General features: G+C 43.8%; 1 protein-coding gene across 3 annotated transcripts; it reads right to left on the reverse strand.

Annotated features, from left to right (window-relative positions):
* Positions 1 to 3,978: 3,978 nt before the first annotated feature.
* STYXL2 (serine/threonine/tyrosine interacting like 2) lies at positions 3,979 to 20,644 on the reverse strand. 3 transcript variants are annotated; one of them, XM_051638036.1, is made up of 6 exons: positions 20,498 to 20,644; positions 19,566 to 19,698; positions 17,029 to 17,123; positions 15,993 to 16,224; positions 15,008 to 15,225; positions 3,979 to 12,672 (listed from the first exon to the last, which is right to left on the reverse strand). In XM_051638036.1, the coding sequence occupies exons 2-6, from the start codon at positions 19,676 to 19,678 to the stop codon at positions 9,833 to 9,835; spliced, it is 3,498 nt and encodes a 1,165-aa protein (XP_051493996.1). In that variant the 5' UTR covers positions 19,679 to 19,698; positions 20,498 to 20,644; the 3' UTR covers positions 3,979 to 9,832. The 3 variants fall into 3 exon arrangements, with proteins under 3 accessions (XP_051493996.1, XP_051494005.1, XP_051494013.1); XM_051638045.1 differs by lacking the exon at positions 19,566 to 19,698; XM_051638053.1 differs by lacking the exons at positions 19,566 to 19,698; positions 20,498 to 20,644 and having other exon boundaries at positions 15,993 to 16,246; positions 17,029 to 17,066.
* Positions 20,645 to 20,939: the final 295 nt, after the last annotated feature.

Consider the following 20,939-nt stretch of genomic DNA (forward strand, 5'->3'; position numbering starts at 1 on the left):
GCAGCACTTTTGAGGGAAAGGAATATGGGAAACCGTGGATACTGTGTGAGTGAAATCAATCATTACTGAGGCTTGGATATGATCCAAGACCTGCGTCTTCTTTCCCTCTCCCTAGGAGCTGTTGAATTCCTGGACAAATAAGTGAAAGCTGTCATTCAACCTGCATACTATGGAAAGTATCCATCTAGAAAGCACACTAAGCATTCCCTGGAAATTTGTTAATACTTTCTCTCATAAAGTGCTATCACTGGAGATAGTGTTGCCAACATCTAAAAAGTCAAGAGTCTTAATGTGTCAGACAATTCTAACCCTAACATTGGGACATCTACCATTCTGTCACGTAAATGTTGATACACTATGCAATGATCAAACACACCCACAGAAGCTGGAAACCTCTGTGACACCTTCAGATACACTCTTTGCTCTACTGGGGAGTATGAGCAGCCACCTCTGTTTATAAGATAGTGGTGAGGACTCAGACATGAATATCTGACTTTGGTTCCTAAATCCTTTTCAGGCACTCAAAAAAGAACCAGATTTTCTTCAGTGTTCAGTGTTTAGTTCCAGCTTACTCCAGTACAGTTTCAGAAATGAGCAGTGAACTTCAGTGGAAGAAAAAGCACCCTCAGAATATAATAGTTTTCTTAGGTCTACTCTCATACTTCTACAGCTGAAAAAAAAAATACAAAAATAAAATTTTATATATATATATGTATATATATATATATATAAAATAAATAAAGGGAACCACTGACCACTAGTTCCAACCAAGACCTGACTTTCCTAGCCTGCTCCAGGCTGAAATCTCTGAAAAGCAAAAGTGTTCACTTGCAAGTTATCTCTACAGCCCAGGTCAGCAGGCAGCAATTAGTTTCTCAGCCAGTCACTCTTCTTTCCATCTTCCTGATGGATATTTCATCTGAGTTTATGCCCTCCTCCCTTGCCTTCTTTTCTCCTCTTTGCCTCTCTTTCCAAAAAGGTTATGATCTGTCACAGACTCTCAATAGACAAGACCTATACATCCCATGACAACACTGTCATGGGCAACTACATTAGACAGGCTAGGATGAAAAGTGGTTTGGAAGGGAGAGAAGCCATCATGCCTCAGGGCATAGACTTGAACTCCAACCAAGGAAGAGACATGAAGGAGGCCTTTGGGCTAGGCAGGGAGTAGATTTTACTCAGGGCAGGTTATTTCATAATTACCCACTTAAACTTTCTTTATACCTTCTGAGATACACCTGGTTCTGGCCAACATCAGAGGCAGAAGGGGTGGATCACTGGTCTGATCCAGGAGGAAAATTAGTTTCTTCATTCTTTTTTGCCCGTGCACTGAGTTTATAACATTTTCTGAAACCACAATGAAATCCTTTTCCAAGCATGACCCTTGCTCTGCCAGTGATAGCCAAAACTCCTTCCCCTCGCCCCGTTCTTCACACTTGCACAAGCAATACAGAGAGAAGCCAGTAAAAAGCCAGGTCAAGATGATAAGAACAAAGCCTTAAAGACTGCTCTTAGATACCAGCTTTATTTCAGCAGAGGAGGAAATTTTCAAAGAGGTGAACTCTTTCTGTCTCTCTCTCAGGCAGGAGTCTCCTGGGAGGAGAAGAAAACAGCTTTCATTTTAGCGAGTCATGATATTTATGGCCCTTTTATGGGTTTTGTTTGAAAATATAAAAGTAGATGGACTTAAACCTGTTTCAAAAGAAAGGAGATGGGGAGGACAAAGCATATGAAGGGCAGGTGGGTCTGAATCACCTGCCCATGTTTAAAAGAATATAAAATATCTTCTTTGTTTTAATACAGACCCCTTCTGCCAGTCATGAGGATAATGTCTGATGCTTTTATCCCTAATGACTTACAAATTTCATATGTACACTACCACCAAGAACACTTGCCTTGGGATGAAACATGACAACTATTAAATTATGCAACTGCAGCACCATGCAACAGTTGAGGTGTGATTGCTCCCAGGAAGTAGACTTTCAGATCACATCTCCCACAGAACTGAAAGCTTTATGCTATATTCCTGAGGGGAAGCTGTCAGTTTCTGCTTGCTCACATGCTAGAGTCTCATGTGGGCTTTTATCCATCCTATTTGTGGTGTCTGTTCAGCAACTGAGGTTGCACCCTTTTGAGGGCCTCCTGCTTTTCATATGTGGAATCTCCTCTGACCCTTTGCCTCTAGGCAATACTTTTGATTCAACTCACAGACTAAGGAGCACTTGCTGTGAAAAATTATTGAGGGAGGGAAGTTTAAGTTGAAAACTGGGGTTTGTATTTAATTTTGAATGTAGTTAGGTCAGTGGTCATTTATCTGCTCTAGGAATGAACTTTCACAGGTTATGACAGCTACTGCGAAATTTCTACGAGCAAAATGTAGAAAGCTCCCCATTATTTGGTAGTTTCATAAAGGCTGTTCTGGTTTCATAAAGCTCTCTTTTCAAGCAAGGAGGGAGAGATGTTCTGCCAAACTAACAGACCACATTCAGCTGGATCTGAGTTCAGTACAGAGTCATTGCAGAGATCAAGTTGCTGGATTGGTCCATGAAAACAGACCAGTAACACAATGTTTAATACCAGCTGATGTGTGGGGTTTTTTTGTTTGTTTGTTTTGTTGTTTGTTTTTTTTTTTTTAAATATGGTGCCCTAGCATAATAAAATTGAGAGATCACAAATAGGTAAATCTCTAAAATTAGGTATGTTCCCGACAGGATGTGATCTGAAGTGTATAGCTGACTGGCCAGCTGTAAGCAGTTCTTGCCACCATGGCTACTTTATAACATCACTCAGAAGTCTGAAAATACCCTTAAGACATTGAGCTCCAGGCAGATGCTGTTGCTAGCTGGGTGATGCTATAAAAATTACCAGTTCCTTTAAATGTTTCTGTCTTCTAACTACATCTTGGTTTGGTTTTATGCCCTCACATACGCCCTTCTGGCTGGAGGCATTATTTCTTTCATTGTTACTTGTGCAGAGTCCTTGGTAAGTTTGAATCAGGTTTTAAGATTTATTGATTTGGCCTTGTCCATTCCACGGTGTGTTCTTTGATTTAATTTAATGACCATAAAGCTTTCAGGTATGTTGGCATGACGGGTGCACTGGGAAAAAAAAGTGATTGATTAATTGACTGATTGATTGATACTGATTATGTAGAGACACTGTTCTCTCCACAGTTAACAATGAAGTTAGTTTTCCATTTATACTGGTTTGTGCCTTCCAGGGCATACATATCTTACCTAAAAGTAAACCAATCTGCCTGCAGGTATGAAACATAGGTGGAAGCAGTTACACTCTTGCATAGGGATTAAGTTTGCCTATTTCAAAGATACATGCAAATAAATATCTTTGAAATGCAATTCAGAGGGGAAGGTTCAAAGCACAGACGGGATGTCCCTTTTCCTTTTCTCTAAGACAGTTTTCACATTGGCACACCTGGATAACTTGGTATAGATATCCCCACACTTACTTGAGTCCTGGGAAGAACTGAATTAATTTTGTCACAAACAATGGTTTCCTTTTATGTGTATGTGCACCCTGTGGCAGGGGAACAGCAGTCACAGGAAAACACCAAGCTCAAAAGCTACTGAATGGTTGAGATGGGGATAAATGGAAGCAACATGAAATCAGCTCCTGGGTATGTTGAAATGTACCAAAGAACAAAAGGCTGACTAGGGGTGGAAAAAAAAGAAAAAAAAAGGAAAGGGAAAAAAAAAAAGAAAAAAGAAAGAATAGGATTCTTCCATGTCCAAAAAAATTCTGTTCCTACAGTAGCCAAAATGACAGTGTTCATTTAAGTACATTATGCTGGTATTGACAACACACATCCTAAATACTTGTACTTTGAACCTCTCTCCGTTTTTTTACATGAAGAACAATGTAACAAATGTTATTGGCATTTAAATTATTACTCCTGGGCCAATAAATTAACACCAACTGAGATGACTGGGGCAATTCACACACTATTTAGAGCCAAGATCCCGCCTCTCTAGATAATTGTTTATTTGTTACACATAGTTCAATTTTTGGACGTTTTCTTCATAAATACAACAGCCAGAGATTTAACTCACTTTCTTTTTTCTAAATGACAAGCAAAATTCCAGAGAAGATGTAGGTAGCTCTCAAAGAGATTTTGCTGGAGTACTTGAGCATGCAATGTCTGTTTCCAAGCTCTAAACTATATTAATCCCATGCTTTCTGCATTCTGTTGAATTGTCTACAAATATAGGAAGGTCATGGATACCATGTTTTCATGTTATAATGTCTATGTTGAATGTATTTCAGATAACCCCTTTAAGGAAAGGCAAGTAATGCAACATAACCAACCATGTCCTGAGCTGCATCAAAGGAAGCGTGGCCAGCAGGTCACGGGAGGTGATTCTCTCACTCTGCTCTGCACTCATGAGACCCCACCTGGAGTACTTTGTCCAGTTCTGGGGCACCCAACACAAGAAGGACATGGAGCTCCTGGAACAAGTCCAGAGGAGGGCCATGAAGATGATCAGAGGGCTGGAGCACCTGTCCTATGAGGACAGGCTGAGAGAGTTGGGGCTGTTCAGGCTGGAGAAGAGAAGGTTCCAGGGAGACCTTACAGTGGCCTTCCAGTACCTGAAGGGGCTACAGGAAGGCTGAGGAGGGGCTTTTTACAGGGGGAAGTAGTGAGAGTACAATGGGTAATGAATTACAACTGGAAGAGGGGAGATTTAGATTAGATATTCTGAAGAAATTCTTCATGATGAAGGTGGTAAGACACTAGAATACATTGCCCAGGGAAGTTGTGGAAGCCCCATCTCTGGAAGTGTTCAAGGGCAGGTTGGATAGGGCTCTGAGCAACCTGATCTAGTGGGAGGTGTCCCTGCCCATGCAGGGGGGTTGGATCTAGATGATCTTTAAGGTCCTTTCCAACCCAAACCATTCTATGATTCTATTATTTGTCTCATAATTCATCTAGCTCTCTACTACAGCTAATGTGTAAGCATTTCTCAAGGAGCTGTGAAAGAAGGAAATGGTGCTAAACTTTTAAAATTATCCAGTCTAAACTAGTGCCACATGCTATAAATCAAATTGCCCTCAAAATTCTGGGTGTGGGGAAATGGGCCATGGCCACACACCTGTAAGAACTACCAAACAGAACACAGCTGTTAGATGAGGAGTAACTTATATCTGGTACATTTCTGCTTCCTTCCAAACTTTTCTCTGCCACTTTGAATTCCCAGTCTACCACAGATATCAGTCCCACTGATGTCTGTTGCACTTTCCATTTCATGCAGTCCCCTTCACATTTCTCACAAACCTGTAATTTCTTTAAATCCCACCATCTCCTTCCTTCCCACAGAGGTTGCCCCATAACCTTTCCCCAGATTTTTATACATCTAAACAAATTAATATTTAGCATTAGCCTCTCCAGCTTATGTACATATCTTACTGTCTTTGTCCAGTGTAGGACCCCTTCTTTATTTGCCTACTGTCTTCAGACCTCTTTTTTGAACACTTACCTCCTAGCTCTCCAGCTTTCATCACTTTCTTCCTTCTCACTTCACTCAAACCAACATCAAATTGGTTTATCTCTAAAGTATTCCTCCTTAACTTATTTGCTTCTAACATACCCTGAGTTTCTGCATTGTTCACAAGACATAAAGGGAACAGAGCATTGGAAATGAGGGGTGTTTGTGTAAAAATGCAAAATAAATTGATGAAAATGAGAGCCTAAGCACTAAGATGGCAGATTAAATTCAAGGCTAATAAATGTAAAGCATTTCACATAAGAAAACTTGTTATATAAATTACGATCTCAGAGCTGACCACTGCTATCCAGCAACAAAGTTTTCTGGATATAACAAATAGTTCCATGAAAATGTCAACTTGGTGCTCAGAAACAGCCAAAAAAACACTGTTAGGAGTTAATAGGGAAGGAAGAGAGGACAGAATAAGGAAGGTGCTTATGCCACAGGACAAATCCCTGCTGCACCCGCACCCTAAATACTGTGTGAGGATTTGATCCCTCATCTCAAATGTGACAAAGCAGAACTCGAAAGGGTTCAGAAAAGAACAGGCAGAATAATCAGAGGCATGGAGCAGCTCCCACATGAGGAATGAGTAATTTGGGTAGAAAAACTGAGAGCTAAGGATGGGGCATAATGACTGAAGTGGGTAAAATCTTGTGGGGCATGTAGATACTAAGTAAAGTGGGTTCAGAACAGACAAAAAGGACATGGCTCTGTATTCAATGTAAAGTACTTAATGCCACAAGAGATCACAGAGGCTAGTGGGTACAAGGCTATAATGGCTACAACTCAAAACTGATGAGGCACCTCCATAGAAGCAAAATCTGTCCAGAGCTATTAAATGCAAAAGTATCACATCTGGCTCAGGAAGTCCTTGAGTTGCAAATGATTTGAAGCTTGAAGATCATGCTGGAGAAATATTACTTATATCACTGTTCTTATATTCCTCCCTAGGTATTCACTGTTGTTCTCTGTCAGAGGCAGGATATTGAGCCAGATGGACCTTTGGTCTGACCCCATATAGCCTTTCTGATGTTCCTGTGTTTATATCCTTAACTGACTGTATGGATGCTCCTTGCACTTTCACCTTCCACTACACAATGCCAAAAAACCCCTCCTGTCTGCAACAGCAAACTGAGGATGAGCAAAAATACCAGTCTCAGTGCATCTTTGCTGAAAAATCCTTCCTAGATAAATATGGATACTTACCTACTCTTTGATCTAGTGTCAGGCCAGTGTCATTGCTGAAAAACCATTCACTCTGCAGCTCTGGTCACCTGAAACAATCTGTACAGACTTCTCCCCTTTCACCAATTCCCTGTCTCCTATATTCTTATCTTAAAACCTGACTTTCTAGCCTGCCTTCAACCTCTACATTTCTGTCTCTCCTGGTTATTGGTCTTATGACTGAATGCTTTAATATTTTCACCATGCAAGGTCTTTATGTCACTGTTTCATGTAATTTATACCTGTGAGCTGGAGCCTTTCCCATCTTGCTTTCAAGCACAGGCTATACACTAAATGGAGCCCAAAATGATCCCCACCCCCTTATTGCTTTGGGGGGTTGGCTTTATTAACAAGGATATAAGCAATAAGTAAAGTTCAGCTATTTCTAAGGCTTCTCCCTCATGACTGCTCAGCCAGCATCTTAGATGGCCTCTCCCCAGCAAACCATTTTTATCTCCCTTTTACACAAGTGAACTAATAAGCCACCTACCTCAGTGAGTCAGCAGAACCCACTTAACCCTTTCCCAGAAGGGTCAAAACTCGCTATCAGGATGGTTTGGCTCAGGCTTGTTATAGAACCATATCCTGCCCCCTTGAATAATTTATTTGTGCGGCAGACCTAGATTACTGTTTAAATCAAAATGCTACCCAAACAAAGGCTGTGCTGTACAGTGCAAAATGAAACCAATTACTACACCATATGATGCTCATCTTTCACAGTATAAGATGCCCCCTACAGTACTGCAGAGGACAGACATTGCTGTTGAGAAAGCAGCCAGACATAAAAAGCTGGAGATTTTTCAGAGGGAACCAGCCCTTGATAAAAAAAGTAAATTCAGTGCCAGAAGGTGTTGCACACTTCCACTTTGATGCACCAAAACTTAAGACCTTTTTTAGACTGAAATTAAAGCAAAATCCATATATGCATGTGCAGAGTTCTTTTCCACAGAGCAGCCTTATCAGGGATGAAGAGGAAAATGCCTATCCTAACACACATTGCAGAAATTCAATATAATATCTCAGAATGTGGATCAAAGCCTGGAATTCCACTATTTAAAATTACATCTCACAGAAGTATGCAGAAATAAGGGATGCGTTGTATTTTGTATTATATTGTAGCAGAGATGCTTTATAAGCCCTATAGCATCTCTGGATGCCTGAAACATTAACGCCAACATGTTCCTTATGTATTTCAAAAATGTAACCTGAGTTTACTAAAAAAAACCCCAAACCCACACACAAGTAAGATATGTCCTTTCGCTTATTTTTCTACCCTGTTATTGTTCAATCACCTGATTTTGAGACTCCATACACCTGACAATAAGTAGCTATCATTTACCCTAGTCCTGGCTGTCAGAAAGAGTCATCTTGATCTTCAGAGAAGCAGGGATAATGTCTAATCAGTGGGTTCTAGTTGAGAGAAATTACTCTAAGTTTAGGAAAATTGGCAGCTGCATTTTGTTATCAGTAACCATTATTTAGATAGCATTGCTGATGTGCATGGTGTCATACAGACAAGGACAAAGACCAGGCCCTTGCCCTGCAGAGCTTACTGTCTATATTACACAATTAAAGCAGGGAGAGGTACAAGCATAATAGTAATAATGAGGTCTAAGCATCACAGTGGGAGGGAGAGGAGATGACAAGAAAAAGAATGACAAGACTTCAATGAGAGAGCAATACTGCACCATCTCTCCATTGTTGTTTTATACTCAGCTCTGCCAGAGGGTTTTGTTGTTTCAAAATACAGTTTGCACAGAAGAGGGAACAGATAATTCCAAAGTAGAAATCAGGAGAAACTGACCTAGGTGTTTGTAAGAGAGAAGTGGAGGATGCTGATGGGTAACAAAGAGCTGGGTGCTTTGCTGTGTCAAAGACACAGCGTCACATGGGCCGTACAAGTGATGCTGTGGCAGGCTTGGCAGGTTGTGTCACACAAGCTCACAAGGCTCTGCAGGGCACAGAAAGATCCAAGGCTCTTAACTTGGTTTACCCAGTCAACATGGAGATTGCAGTCCTTCCACTGACTCTGAAAAGTGAGCTCTGTTGCTCATGATACAAAAACCGCATTAACTGTAACACGCCAACTAAACCTACCATCTCCTAAAAAGGAGCTTCCAAGTATCACATGATACCAATGCTCTCGTTATACATAATTTTATTATGAGGTCAGTTTGTGTATCCCTCTTTTTTTTTAAGGCAATCATGTTGAAAATTAATGCATGACAATCTGACTATAGACATAAAACCACAGACTAAGCTGAGCTGCACACATAAAACAAACTGAAGTCAGAACTTCAGAAACCCAGCCTAACCTAACACTAATCCTAACCCTAACTGATCTCTTTAACTACATCACAACATAATGTTTTAGATGGCTGTTACTACATTTTTCCTTTGTTGACCTAAAGCAGGAACCAAAAGTACTGGAGCAGAGATGATTCCAACTAATTGAGAACAATGATACCACAGGAATACATTCATTACTGCACTGAACTTGTAAAAAGAAGGAGGCATCTTCCTTTTTTCTAGTATTTCACTTCGCTTCAGCTACTTAGTGAAGTAAAACAGTACATCTATTCCCCTGAACTATCTTATTTCTATAGATACTTGTAAGACTGGTGCAGCCCACCTGGCAATGTCTTCTTAGTGGTATAAAGTAAAACTGATCAAGAAAGGAACATTCTTCAAGTTCCTAGAAAAGGCTTTTGGCTTCTTCCATTTATGATCAAAAAGATCCTAGAAAAAAAAAATGTCCAGTGTTTAACAAGACTAGGAAATTGAAATAACCAAAATGGCATGTGATTGGTCTTTTGAACTGAGGTGCCACCATTACTTGCTTTTGCTGCTGAAACATTGTCTGGCTCCTAACGGCTTCTAACATTGTGTTCCTACCTCCATTGATCATGTAGTACTAGCGTCTTCTTTTTGACAAACCACAAACACTTCCAAAACTTGACCTCTTCCCTTTACCGCTTTTGATTAAGAAGAAAACTATCTGCAGGAAATGCCCTACAAACCACAAAGGATTATCAGAAATATAATGATGAGTGATTCAGGGACTCTGCAGCTCCGCTTATGTTCCTATAGTCTGATTTTGGTCACTCTTCCCTTCGCCGCCGGAGCTTTGCTGTAGTTTCTTCTAGTCGGCTTCTCCAAGCAGCGATAATGGCATCATCATCCATCTCTTCTTCCTCTTCTTTACGCATGTTTCGCCTGTACTGAGAGAACTGTCTAGATGCATATCTTTCTTCACTTTGTTCTGCTTTTGCCTCCTTCTTTCCACCTTCTTCAGACTTCAAAAAGCTCTGGGTGAACTTTCTCTTAGCTCCAAATTCCGACATGTCTGACCTGGCCTCCTCTTCACACGCCTCCACATGATGAGATCTAACTCGACTCTGTGTAGATGTTTCAGGGGACTCAGAGTGAAAGAATGGTTCAGGTGTTTGGCTGAAAACATGCAGCTCTGGGCCCTTTTCTCTGGAACTTGTTGTCTCACTGACCCTTGACCTTGTGAATTTATACATCTTTTTGTCCTCTTTTGCAGAAGCAGAGGAAAATCTTGACATGGTTCTCAGTGAATCTCCTTTTGACTCATAGGAAGAACAGCTGTCCAGCTCTTCTCGTTGGGACCTGGAGAATCTGTAACTGGATGTTTCAGAATCCATCTCTCTAACTTTGGATGATCTGCTATATTTCTCTCTAGTCTCCTCACTTTGATCATAATATGATGGTGGGTCTCTTTCTGCTTGCAGGCCACCGAGCCACTTGGTAGTCTCAGTCACTATCTCTGACTTCTGTGCACCTGTGTTTGCAGGTTGACTGGAGAGATCAAAGACTCTATCAGCTCTGTCAAGATCTGCTTGCAAGAGGTGCCTGTGACTGTTTGTTGTAGTCTCTCTGTCATCTTCTATTTCGTTTTCCTCTCCTTTGGCCATCTTTTTTTTAAATAAAGTGCTGCGTTTATTGTCTCTGATCACCTTTTCAATTTGATAATCTGACATTTTCTCTCTCATTTCCATTTGCATCTCCTTCTCCTTCCTCCTGAGTTTCTTTAGGTCAACATCATCAGCAAAGAGACTGTACAGTGGCTTGCTTGTCTGTGTTGTCTTCATGTTTGAACTAGTCCCTTCTGTCCTTGCACTCACTGAGGTATTGCAAGACAGGACAGACTGAGACTCAGCCCTGTGCGTGTCCTGCTGGCGAAGCTGAGAGGTAGCAAGAGATGAGCCACTCTGAGAACTGAGAAGAGAAGCTTTATCATCATCAACATGCCTGCCAAGGTCTCCTGACATTACACTGGAAGCCATTGCAGATGATGGACGGGACAGCATCATGATTTCATTTTGCTTTTGAGCAATGGTTTCACTGACCACGTTAGCGATCCAGTTCTGAATGCTTGCCATGGATATTGTGTCACCTGGGCCAACTGGGAGATTGGGAGGGGGCATACTTGGCATCTGTGGTTGCATTGCCCCCGTGCTGCTCCTGGTCTGTGACAAAGATGAGCGATTTGTCTGCATGCTCATTGCAGAAGCTGCATCGTCGGCACCGCTTGCAGAAGGCGCTGAGGGCCAGAAAGCTGACAGTGGAATACTCCCACTCATTGTACTGTCTGTCTCCCAGCTGCACATGGACTGGCTTTCTTCTAAAATTTTCTTCGAACGTTCAAGGAGCTCTACACGCCTCTGCTTCTTTTTGACTGAAGCAGAATCCTCACTTTTGGCAAACTCTACAAATTCCTCCTTGCTTTCACTGCCCACTTTCTTCTGCCGCTTCATTTTCCAAGCCTGGTACGCAGTCAGGTTAATATCTGACAAACTCTTCCCTTCTGTCCCCTCTCCACCTGCCTGGCTGCCGTCTTCTGCTGGAGATGGTGCAGATGATGATGATGATTCTAAATCCTTCTTGTGAAAGCCAAACTGGATCCTCTTGACTTTCCACCTTTCTAGAGGAGTCAACTTATCTTTGTTCTTTTGGCAGAAATTGTAAAAGGAGCTACTGTCTGAAAACACACTCTCCTCATCCACATCTCTCTCTTTTCTTCCTGCTTCTGGGGATTGTCTCTCCCCACCATTTTTATTCTTAGAACGATATCTCCGAGCAGCTTCTTTCTCAATCTCCAGAAGCCTCTGGTTCCACATGTCCCAAGTGCTCTCTGAAGACATGGAGCCTGTGCGGCTCCTCCTCATCCTGCTAAAGCTACTGGCTTCCAGATGTTGTTTTAGGGTTCGGATCTCAAAACTGCTCTCACTCTCCACGTCACTGAATTCACCTGATGCGTAAGGTCTTCCTCCCATGCTGGAATCTCCATCCTCCTCCCTGGATGGACCCTCCATTTGATATTTCTCATTTCTACACTGCCAGTCATGGATCCTCTGTTCCACGTCCTCCTCAAATTGTTCCCCTTCCTGATCCAGAAGCTTTGGAGATGTTTGCCTTCCATGGTTAACTCCTGGTTCCTTAGCAGGCAGGCCTTGTTTCTTCCTCCATTCCTCATACAACTGTTCCTCTTCATCCTCACTGATGAGGGTGGAGTGTTTGGAAACCCGGCTAGTTTTTCCCATGGATGAAGAGCTCATAAGACTACCCAGCAGGCTGCTGGTCTCTTCTTCGACTGTGATGGAGTGGGCTTTGGCTCCCATGATGCTTTCTGAGTCCCAAGCTCTAGACAGCTGGGAAGAAGTCCCAGCATGGACAACAGGACTTTGTCTAGGAGTGACTTCTTCATCTCCTGTATGCTCCAACTCTCGTTCCTCCAGCAATTGCTCGTTGAGGTCCCTTAGCTGTTTCAGAAAGCCATCATTGGGGTAAATGGCGCGCTTCTTTCTCAGAGTCATCAGAGCCTCGAGAATGGTCATGTGGTGGTAGATCATCAGGTAAGCAGCCACCAGCACAGCTGAGCGACTGATTCCCATTTCACTGCTGACAAGGATTTTACCTACAGATATTGAATAGAAAAATAATTAGCTATTTCCAACAACAGAGAGAGGTTGCTCTGATACATAGCACAAAAGCATTCTCTGAATAGTGTTAAAAATAAGAAAGATGATGTGCTTCAGTGACTGAAACCAATGCTAAATACTTGTTAGCTTTGTCTTAATAAAAATCTAGATACATAAGAATAAAACCTGTATTAGTTTCAAAAGGTGTGGGCAGGCACATTTCAAAATTATCTAAATAATATTTGTATTTTCACCCATACACTTTGCTTCCCAAATAATCAAAAAGCTTATAATAGGTATTACAAAGCCAAGTGATACAGTGTTCTTGACTGGCTGCCTGACTGAGGGGAAGACATTTAAGCTTTCCACGCTTCAGTTTCCCCATATGCAAAAAGTGAGATGTTAGCATTAGCCTCTAGGGAGGTATTGGGAGGATAACCGAGTAACTTAATTTTTATAAGGCACATTATAGGATTTAAATATAATTTTATATTAATCTATTTTTTTCCAGAATCCAGATCTGCTGTTTTACAAGGTACACTCAAATAATTACACATAGACTGGCTGGAGGCCAGAGTCACAGCATGTCTTGGAACAGGAGAACCAAGCAACTAGCAGAAGAGAGCTGATTTTGACTCTGACTAACTGATACAGCTGCTCTGAACTACTGGGACCCACCGTTCTGTAAATAGTGACTGCAAGATCTAGAATAAATGCTGAAGATCTGCTTTATTTCGTGGCATTTACACAGAAACCACCTCTTGCAGAAAACTAACCTTTGGCACAGCAGAATTGTTTTAAGTTTCTTTTATAGCAAATCACAGATAAGGAAAAGCTTGTAAATATAAAGAGAGCTTAAGTGAGGCTTTGGTAGCCTGAAAATAACTGAAATTAGTGTTTCTAAATGTGTGATAAACTCCAGTTTAATCAAACTGTTTGCACTGGAAGTTAATGAAGCCAGTTTAAATACCACCTTTCTGACTGTTGATATGTTACCGCAAGTATTTACCTACTGTACCTGTTCCTACAGTCCTGATACGTCTTTTACACCATTCTTAGTAACAAAAGTCTCAGTTGCCTTCCAAGTCCTTTTAGCAGCCAGCGAAGCCTATCCAGCAGCTCACCAAAAGGGGGAAGTCTCATTCCTCTGCTCTCTTTCAAGGCTCCTCTGTCTCCTTGCATCTCTGACGGCTCTGGTGCTCACCAGGCCCTTTAAAGAGTCAGTGCAGCTCATCAGCCCTATGGAAAACCATCTCTTCCCTGCTGGGCTGCTGTTTTTTGCTGAATTAGTGAGCTGAACGTCAACAAATGACAGCAGCAGCAATAAGCACCTGCTCTATGCCCAGGGTAGCAACAGGAGTTACAAGGAGAACATAGCTGGGCAGAGTGTCCCCCTTTGTGTTGTTGCTGGTAAGCTATTAAAATCGGCTCAACTTTTCTTGTGTAATAACAAAACTTCTCACTTTTACTGTCATTTCTACTAAGAGGTAACCTATTGTATATCTACAAAAATTAAATGCATTGGATACACATATGAAGAATATCAGTGATATCATGATTGTGGTGTTAATTTTCATATTGAATCCATAAAGACATTTCTAACTGTCCACTGCAACAAAACGACTAGTATACACTGGAGAGCAGCAGACTAACAGTTGCCACTGAACTGAATGAAGTCCAGGGGTGGACTCACCAACCCTGGAGGTATTAAAAAAACCTGTAGATGTGGCATTTCAGGACATGCTCTAGTGGGCATGGTGGGTAGGGGTTTTTTCTTGGGTTTTTTTGTTTTGTTTGTTTGTCTTGTCCTGGGTGGACGGTTGGATTTGGTGATCTTAGAGGTCTTTTCCAACTCTAAGGATTCTGTGTGATTCTGTGTGGCTTCAACCCAACTGTTTTGATTGTTCTAGTAAATCAGCCTGTTCTTTTGTAGTAAGCATCTTGGCAAAACTGTGTACAGGAATACATAAATACATATATTTAGTATTATATCATATCAGTGTAAAAAAATCTATTTATTGGAGCAGGGCCTCACTTCATTGTAATAGTAGAGTACTTCCAAAGCAGCTGAGGGACATGGCTCATGGCCAGTTTGATTCTGAAGACGTGGGGCTTGCAGCCGGGGCTGCTGGGCTGCCTCTTCTCACTGCTTTGCCCCCTCCTGTTTTGTAGGAGGCATGGCAGAAATGGGCAAGGAGTGTTCACCGTTACTGGATGCAAAGAACAAAGTATCTGCCTTCTACCCAACTACAAATGAGTTGCTCATCAGAGCAACTTGTCCACTCATTAATTCTCAAGCATTCTGGAAGCACTGTAATCTTCTCCTCTTACCCCTGTAAGTCAGCAGTGCTTCGTCAACGAACTCTGCAGCTCGGCGGAAGTGTTTGGAGATATCCATATCTGGAAAATCATCTATTTCAATGCCCAGGTATTGGATATTCAGACCATTGTAGAAATCTGGCCCTGTGTATACACCTGTACCATGAGCTGCATTCAAGACATGTGTGATTCCTAGTCTCTTCAAACGGCTTTTGTTCACTGCAATGCTTCTTCAGAAAAGAAAAGAAAAAAATGTTAGGTATCAGTGCTCCTATTTCAGGTAGGAAAGAAGCTGTCTGCTACGAGAGCTACAGAGCTCCCAGACTGTGTTACTCATCCAACACACAGCTCCACTCAGACCTTAATGTCCTTTGAGAGTTCTACTGGTATTTCATTCCAATGCTCTTTGGGAAAAGAAAGTGAGCACCCTGCACTCACCAGTAGAGCTGCATGCTCATTTTCCACTCCAGCTTGATTTTCAACTCATCTTGCCATCCTAGGCTCAGGCTGTTTACTGATTTCTCAATTTTTATCCCTCCATAATTGATGTTTTGCTCTGCATCCCCTTCTAATTCTCTCCTGATCACTTGCACAGGTGTCTCAGGCAGCAGAGCTATGGTACAGAAGACCTAACCATTTTCACTCAGTGGTTGCTACAGCATTTCTTTTTTAATTCTCTTTTATGTAACAAAGACTTTAGTCCCGATTTGAGGGCCAAATTCCAACTATAGCAGTGTAATTTGGACTCATTTGCCTTTTTGTCTCCTAAACTGTCAAAGCATCACAATAGCATAGGAAAGCTGCTGATTCTATTTCAGAAGTATTTACTTTTCAGCACATAGAGATCTTTGTGAACATATACTGAAAAACACTTTGGGGCTCTCTAGGGATGAAAGGTATTAGATGTAGGCATCTAATACACGTTATGCCTTCAATGGTTCCACCTGACCCTTCAATGGGAATCTCATGCAACTTGATGACAGAAGCTGACACTCACTTTTCTGCTATGAAGACATTAGGCCAGACTTCATCCACAGCATCCCTGGGGGTCTCCAGCTTGTCCTTCACAAGTGCCCTCTGCAAGTCCATCACACACGGCGTGTTAAACAGGCTGGTGTCATCAATCTTTTCCTTAACTCGGTTGTACAGGTCTTCCACCATCAGCTGCTGCGCAGACTCTAACATCCTTGGACATGCTGAATCTACCTTGGAGTCCTTTGTCTTCAGTTCTGGAATAAACTACCACTGTAACTAAAAGCATGTAAAAACAATGCAAATATATGACCTGCCATTCCTTGTTCCTGGGACAAACATTGTGCCTTGATTTTTTCCCCAGTAACCTCACACTCTTCTGTCTGCAATGTGTGCATGTACATGCTTATCTAGTAGGTAGTTAGTAATGGGAAGAACGTGTGGCACTGTCCTCTTAGTCCAGAGACCAACACTGGCCAAAGGCACATTCTAGCCCCAAAAGAATGCAGTTCTCTCTACAGCTTCCTGAGGAAAGGAAGAAGAAGGGAAGGTGCTGTTCTCCTCTCCCTGGTATCCAGTGCCAGGATGAGTGAGAATGTTTAGATGGGATCTATGAATCATTTATTTACCAAGATAGTGGTCAAACAATGGAACAGGCTACCTAGAGAGGTGGTAAATGCCCCAAGCCTGACAGTGTTTAAGAGGCTTTTGGTCAATGGCCTTAACAACAAGCTTTAACTTTTGGTTAGCCCTAATTGTTCAGACAGTTGGATTAGATGATTGTTGTAGGTCTCTTCTATTCAATTCGATTCAATTTGATTCGATTCGATTTGCTGCAGTGAGCAACCAGCAGTCTGCCACAGATTCAGTGCACAACTTCAAAGGAAGTCACCAAACCTTTCTGTTAATTGTTATTTGTTTCTGTTTTTCACCTCTATCTCAGGTGGTTCTTTTCTCATAAAGGCTTTTATCATTTTAGGATCTCTGGATGAGAAAGGCAAAACAAGTGCAACTCAAATCTCTATTACTTACCTAGCTCTTTTACTGGAAAGTCCTCTTACCTTCATTAATTATTTTTTTGGCAGCCACAGCAGATGACAGATGGATTGGCTCCATGAAGATGCTCTCTGTATCAGTGTCTGATATCACTGAATACCTGCCAACCAAACACACTGTCTGCTAGGCAAATGCCCTCCACTGGTATCCCACCTCCAGGACTTCAGCCCTTTTCACCCATTCCAGAAGAGAGAAGCAGGGAACTGGAGCAGTGAGGATCCTTTTATGGTAGAAGGGAAGCCCCAGCTCTTCTCCCACTCCTCCCCCCACCCCTGCTCTCCAGCGTGGCACTACAGGCTACAAATATGCCTTGGCACCCAGTGTTTGCAGGTTATAAACAGGCCACATGGGAAGGAGCTGCAGTGGGCTGGGAATGAAAGAAAATGGACTAGTGGAGGAGTTTTTGAGTAGAGAAGATCAGTGCCTGTTTTGAGACTGGGAGGAGGACGGATCACAAGGAATAGTCTCACAAATAGCTCTCCCTTAGACAGATAGACACAATTGGAATCAGAATAACTAGAATTTATGTAACAATTCCAAACTGCTTATGCCAGAAACCTGTTGTTTTTTTTTTTCATGTTGGCTATTTGTCTACAAGCATCCTTTGAGTTACCACAAGCTGCAAATTAGATGGAATCCTGTGAAGCTCTCCCTCAGTACTTAGTACACTGGTCACTTCAGAGCAGGAATCTGTGGTCAGTTTCTCGACTCATATATTGTTGTCTAACTGCAGGTCAGAAACAACCATGAAACTCATAAACACCTTTGAAGGGCATTCTTTGACACATGATCTGAATGATATAAGTATTTGTTAAGCAAAAAAGGGCCACAATCTTGAAAACAAGTATATTTCCATCTGGGTCCACCTGTACAGTCCAAGCAAATATTTTCTTCTTATTTAGACCATCTTCACAAAATATTTTACAGAGCTTTTTCCCTGATGTACACCCTCTGCATTTCCTTCCAAAGAACTGGTACAGATCATTAGGTAGGATAAGTTTGCTGCCATCAAGGAAGCTATCTGGCAAACTTGCAGTTCTTGCAACACACTGTTTATGTTTAATTAAAGCAGGAGAGGGAGGGTGACTAATGTGCAGTCTGGGTGCAGCAAAGTGTCTGGAGAACTAAATTGCTTTAATTCTGAATTAAAATGGAGGGCACAGCCATTGGAAGCAGCTTAATGGGCTTGTCTAGGTCATTTAGTTGGGTTCCAGCCCTTGTCAACCGTGACTGGAAGTAATCCCTTCCTAGCTCTTCAAAGGAGTTTATGAGATGAGCAAGGGGAGTCTCAGTCTCATTTACAGAAGCTGACACAAATTTGCAGCTATGTCCTGTCTTCAATTCTTTTTGCGGTAAAACTTGCCTCCAAGCTCAATAAAAAGATAACAGTTGGTAATAATCTGCTGCCACAGCCTCAACACATTTCACCTGTAGCTGCCCCAAGCATCCGTGAAGCACACAGGTGCAGAACTGCCCAAGCCTGGATGTTTCAGGGGCCGTGTTCTGGTTGGGAAGGACCTTGCCATATTCATCATTGCTTTGGCATGGACAGCAAGAAAAAAAGGAGGGGGGGGAAAAAAAAAAAGAGGGAAGGGGAAGGGAAAGGAGAAAGGGAGGGGAGGGAACAGCAGGGAAGAGGACGGAAGGGAAAGGAATAAACTGGAGAGGTGCTTCTGTTCATTTTGAGTGACTGATGAGCAGGAGGAGAGTGATTTACGAAATTCAATACATAATTTTACTTTATGTGAGCTCAGTGAACTTCCTAAACAATTTTTAAATGCATGCAGGGAATAAGCACTCTGTCTTCATTTTTCTGCAGTGCCTTACAGTTAATGGGAAACATTTCATAACCTCCTACTTGTTGATGGCCATGGGGGCAGGTTCTTTTCAGACTCAATCTCTACTCCCTGCCTTCAGCTAACGCATCTCAAAGTGTACAGAAAGCCCTGCAGAACATTTTGCTTTAGGCAAAAAGTACAAAGGGATGTATTTTTTCCTTGTATTAGGAGAAAACACATCTAATCATGCTTGTTTTGCTTGAGGTAACTCAATTTCTGCTTGCACCGTGACTGCCTCCTGTTCAGTGCCTGAAGACTGCACCTAAAGGCAGCTCTGAAACAACCCAAATCCAAAGACTCACAGTCTTTCCAGGGCTGGGAAAGGATAATATCAACATTAAAAAAATCCACAGGTCCTTATAATGAACAGAAAGAGTTGAAATCTGGACCACAAGTTTCTGGGTGGGGGTGGAAATGAGAGGATGAGACAGGAAAGAGCAACAACACCGCTCCACAGCAATGCCTTCTCTAATTTATCCCCCCCCCATGTGCACACACACTCTAGGTGGAACGGACTCACTCGCTCAGGATTCCTGCCTCTGCATCTCCCTCCCCGCTGGCACACAAACCCCCGCCTCAGGGAGGGAAGCCCTGGGCTCCATGCTTGGCCCAAGTGCCTGCGCCAAGAGGAGGCAGCGGGAGAGGCGGGAGGGCGGGATGGTCGGCCACGTGCTACCGGGAGCCCCAGCCACAGACATACTCACCGGCTGGGCGAGGGGCTGCGGAGGTAGCGGGCCTGCACAGCCTTCACGTCCAGTCCCTCCTCCTCCTCGCCAGGCACCACCTGCTCGCTGTCCGAATCCCTGCTGCTGGCCATGGCGGCTGCGAGAGGACCCGCTGCGCGGGGAGCGGGGCGGGAAGGAGGGCTGTTACAGAGGTCCCCGGGGAGGCCTGTCCCCTGGCTGTGGGAGTGCGCGGCGGAACGGGCACCCTGCGTCTTGCTCTCACCACCCCCGGGAGCAGCCCTCGTGGGGCGGCAGCCCCGCTGGGCCCCCCTGCGAGGGTGCCTGCCCTTCCCCAGGCCTCGTGCGGCTCCCTGGCCGCTGCCCAGCGAGGGCCCGTGCCCTGCCTGCCTCTGAGTAAGCGTGCAAGAAGGCCAGGGAGGAAGGGGCGGTGGGGCAGAAACTCTATCCTGTCCCTGGCCCGCTCTCAGCCGGTGCGTGGTGGCTGGAAGGAGCTGCGCACCGCCAGACCCCGACTGGAAGGAGCGTCAGGAGCAAGAAACATGAGACCTCGCCTCCCCAGAATGAAACGCTCCTAAAGCCCAAGGCCGGAGGTGCTTTAAGCCTCAGAACTTTGTCCTTGTAATCCCCCCTGGGGGGAGTCTGCTGTGCTAGCCCTGGGTGCTAGAGAGCGAGGGGGCCAGAGCTTGGTGAGGAGCATGAAAACACAGCAGCTGCCCCTTCCCCAGGCCTGGCCAGCGCGAGCTCCTGCCTCACCATGCCATGGCAGCTGGCGGCGGCTCCGAAGGGCCCCAGTGCCTCGCCTGGGGGGGGAGGGAGGACCACAGCTGGGGTGGGAGGACCACAGCTGGGGTGGGAGGACCACAGCTGCGTGCCACCAGCGGGGCTGGGAAGCCGCTGCCGCTCCCAGGGCGGCAAGCGGGGAGGCAGGGGAGCAAGGAAAGGGCACTTACCCCCTGTGCCTGGATGACTTTGCTGAGAAGTCCCTGATGGAGGCACAGCGAAGGAGTCCAGTGAAGAGAGCAGGAAACCTGGCAGGGAATGGTACTGGGGGGAGAGAAACCAGCTGCACCCCTCTCGCTCTTTCTGCGGCTCCTTCATCAAGGGGCAGGACAACTGTCAGCTCCAAACCTTATCAGCTTTCTAAATATAGTGCTGTCCTGACGCTGGCTGCTGAATTGTACAGGGAAGGAATTCAGTGCCTCATAGATGGCAGCTGGTCAAGCACTTAACTCCTTCCCCCCCTGGGGGCTGGATCCTCCAATATTTCCCACTTGCAGGGGGAGCCCAGAGAAGAGCCCAGAACCAGTGAGGCTGGACCTCCACCTGCAGGGAGCCTCCAGACAACTGGGACACCACCAGGCACAACTTGAAATGCTGGTATGACCTTGGGAA

Source organism: Apus apus, chromosome 1 (assembly GCF_020740795.1).
Source record: "Apus apus isolate bApuApu2 chromosome 1, bApuApu2.pri.cur, whole genome shotgun sequence".
NCBI lineage: Eukaryota > Metazoa > Chordata > Aves > Apodiformes > Apodidae > Apus > Apus apus.

Bases quoted from the DNA above. Each gene is read 5' to 3' on its own strand.
- STYXL2 (XM_051638036.1), bottom strand. From the start codon at position 19,678: ATGGCCAGCAGCAGGGATTCGGACAGCGAGCAGGTGGTGCCTGGCGAG. The intron at 17,124-19,565 runs GTGAGTATGTCT...TTTGGTTGGCAG, and splicing joins CGCAGCCCCTCGCCCAGCCG to GTATTCAGTGATATCAGACA. The intron at 16,225-17,028 runs GTAAGAGGACTT...AGTTTATTCCAG, and splicing joins CAAAAAAATAATTAATGAAG to AACTGAAGACAAAGGACTCC.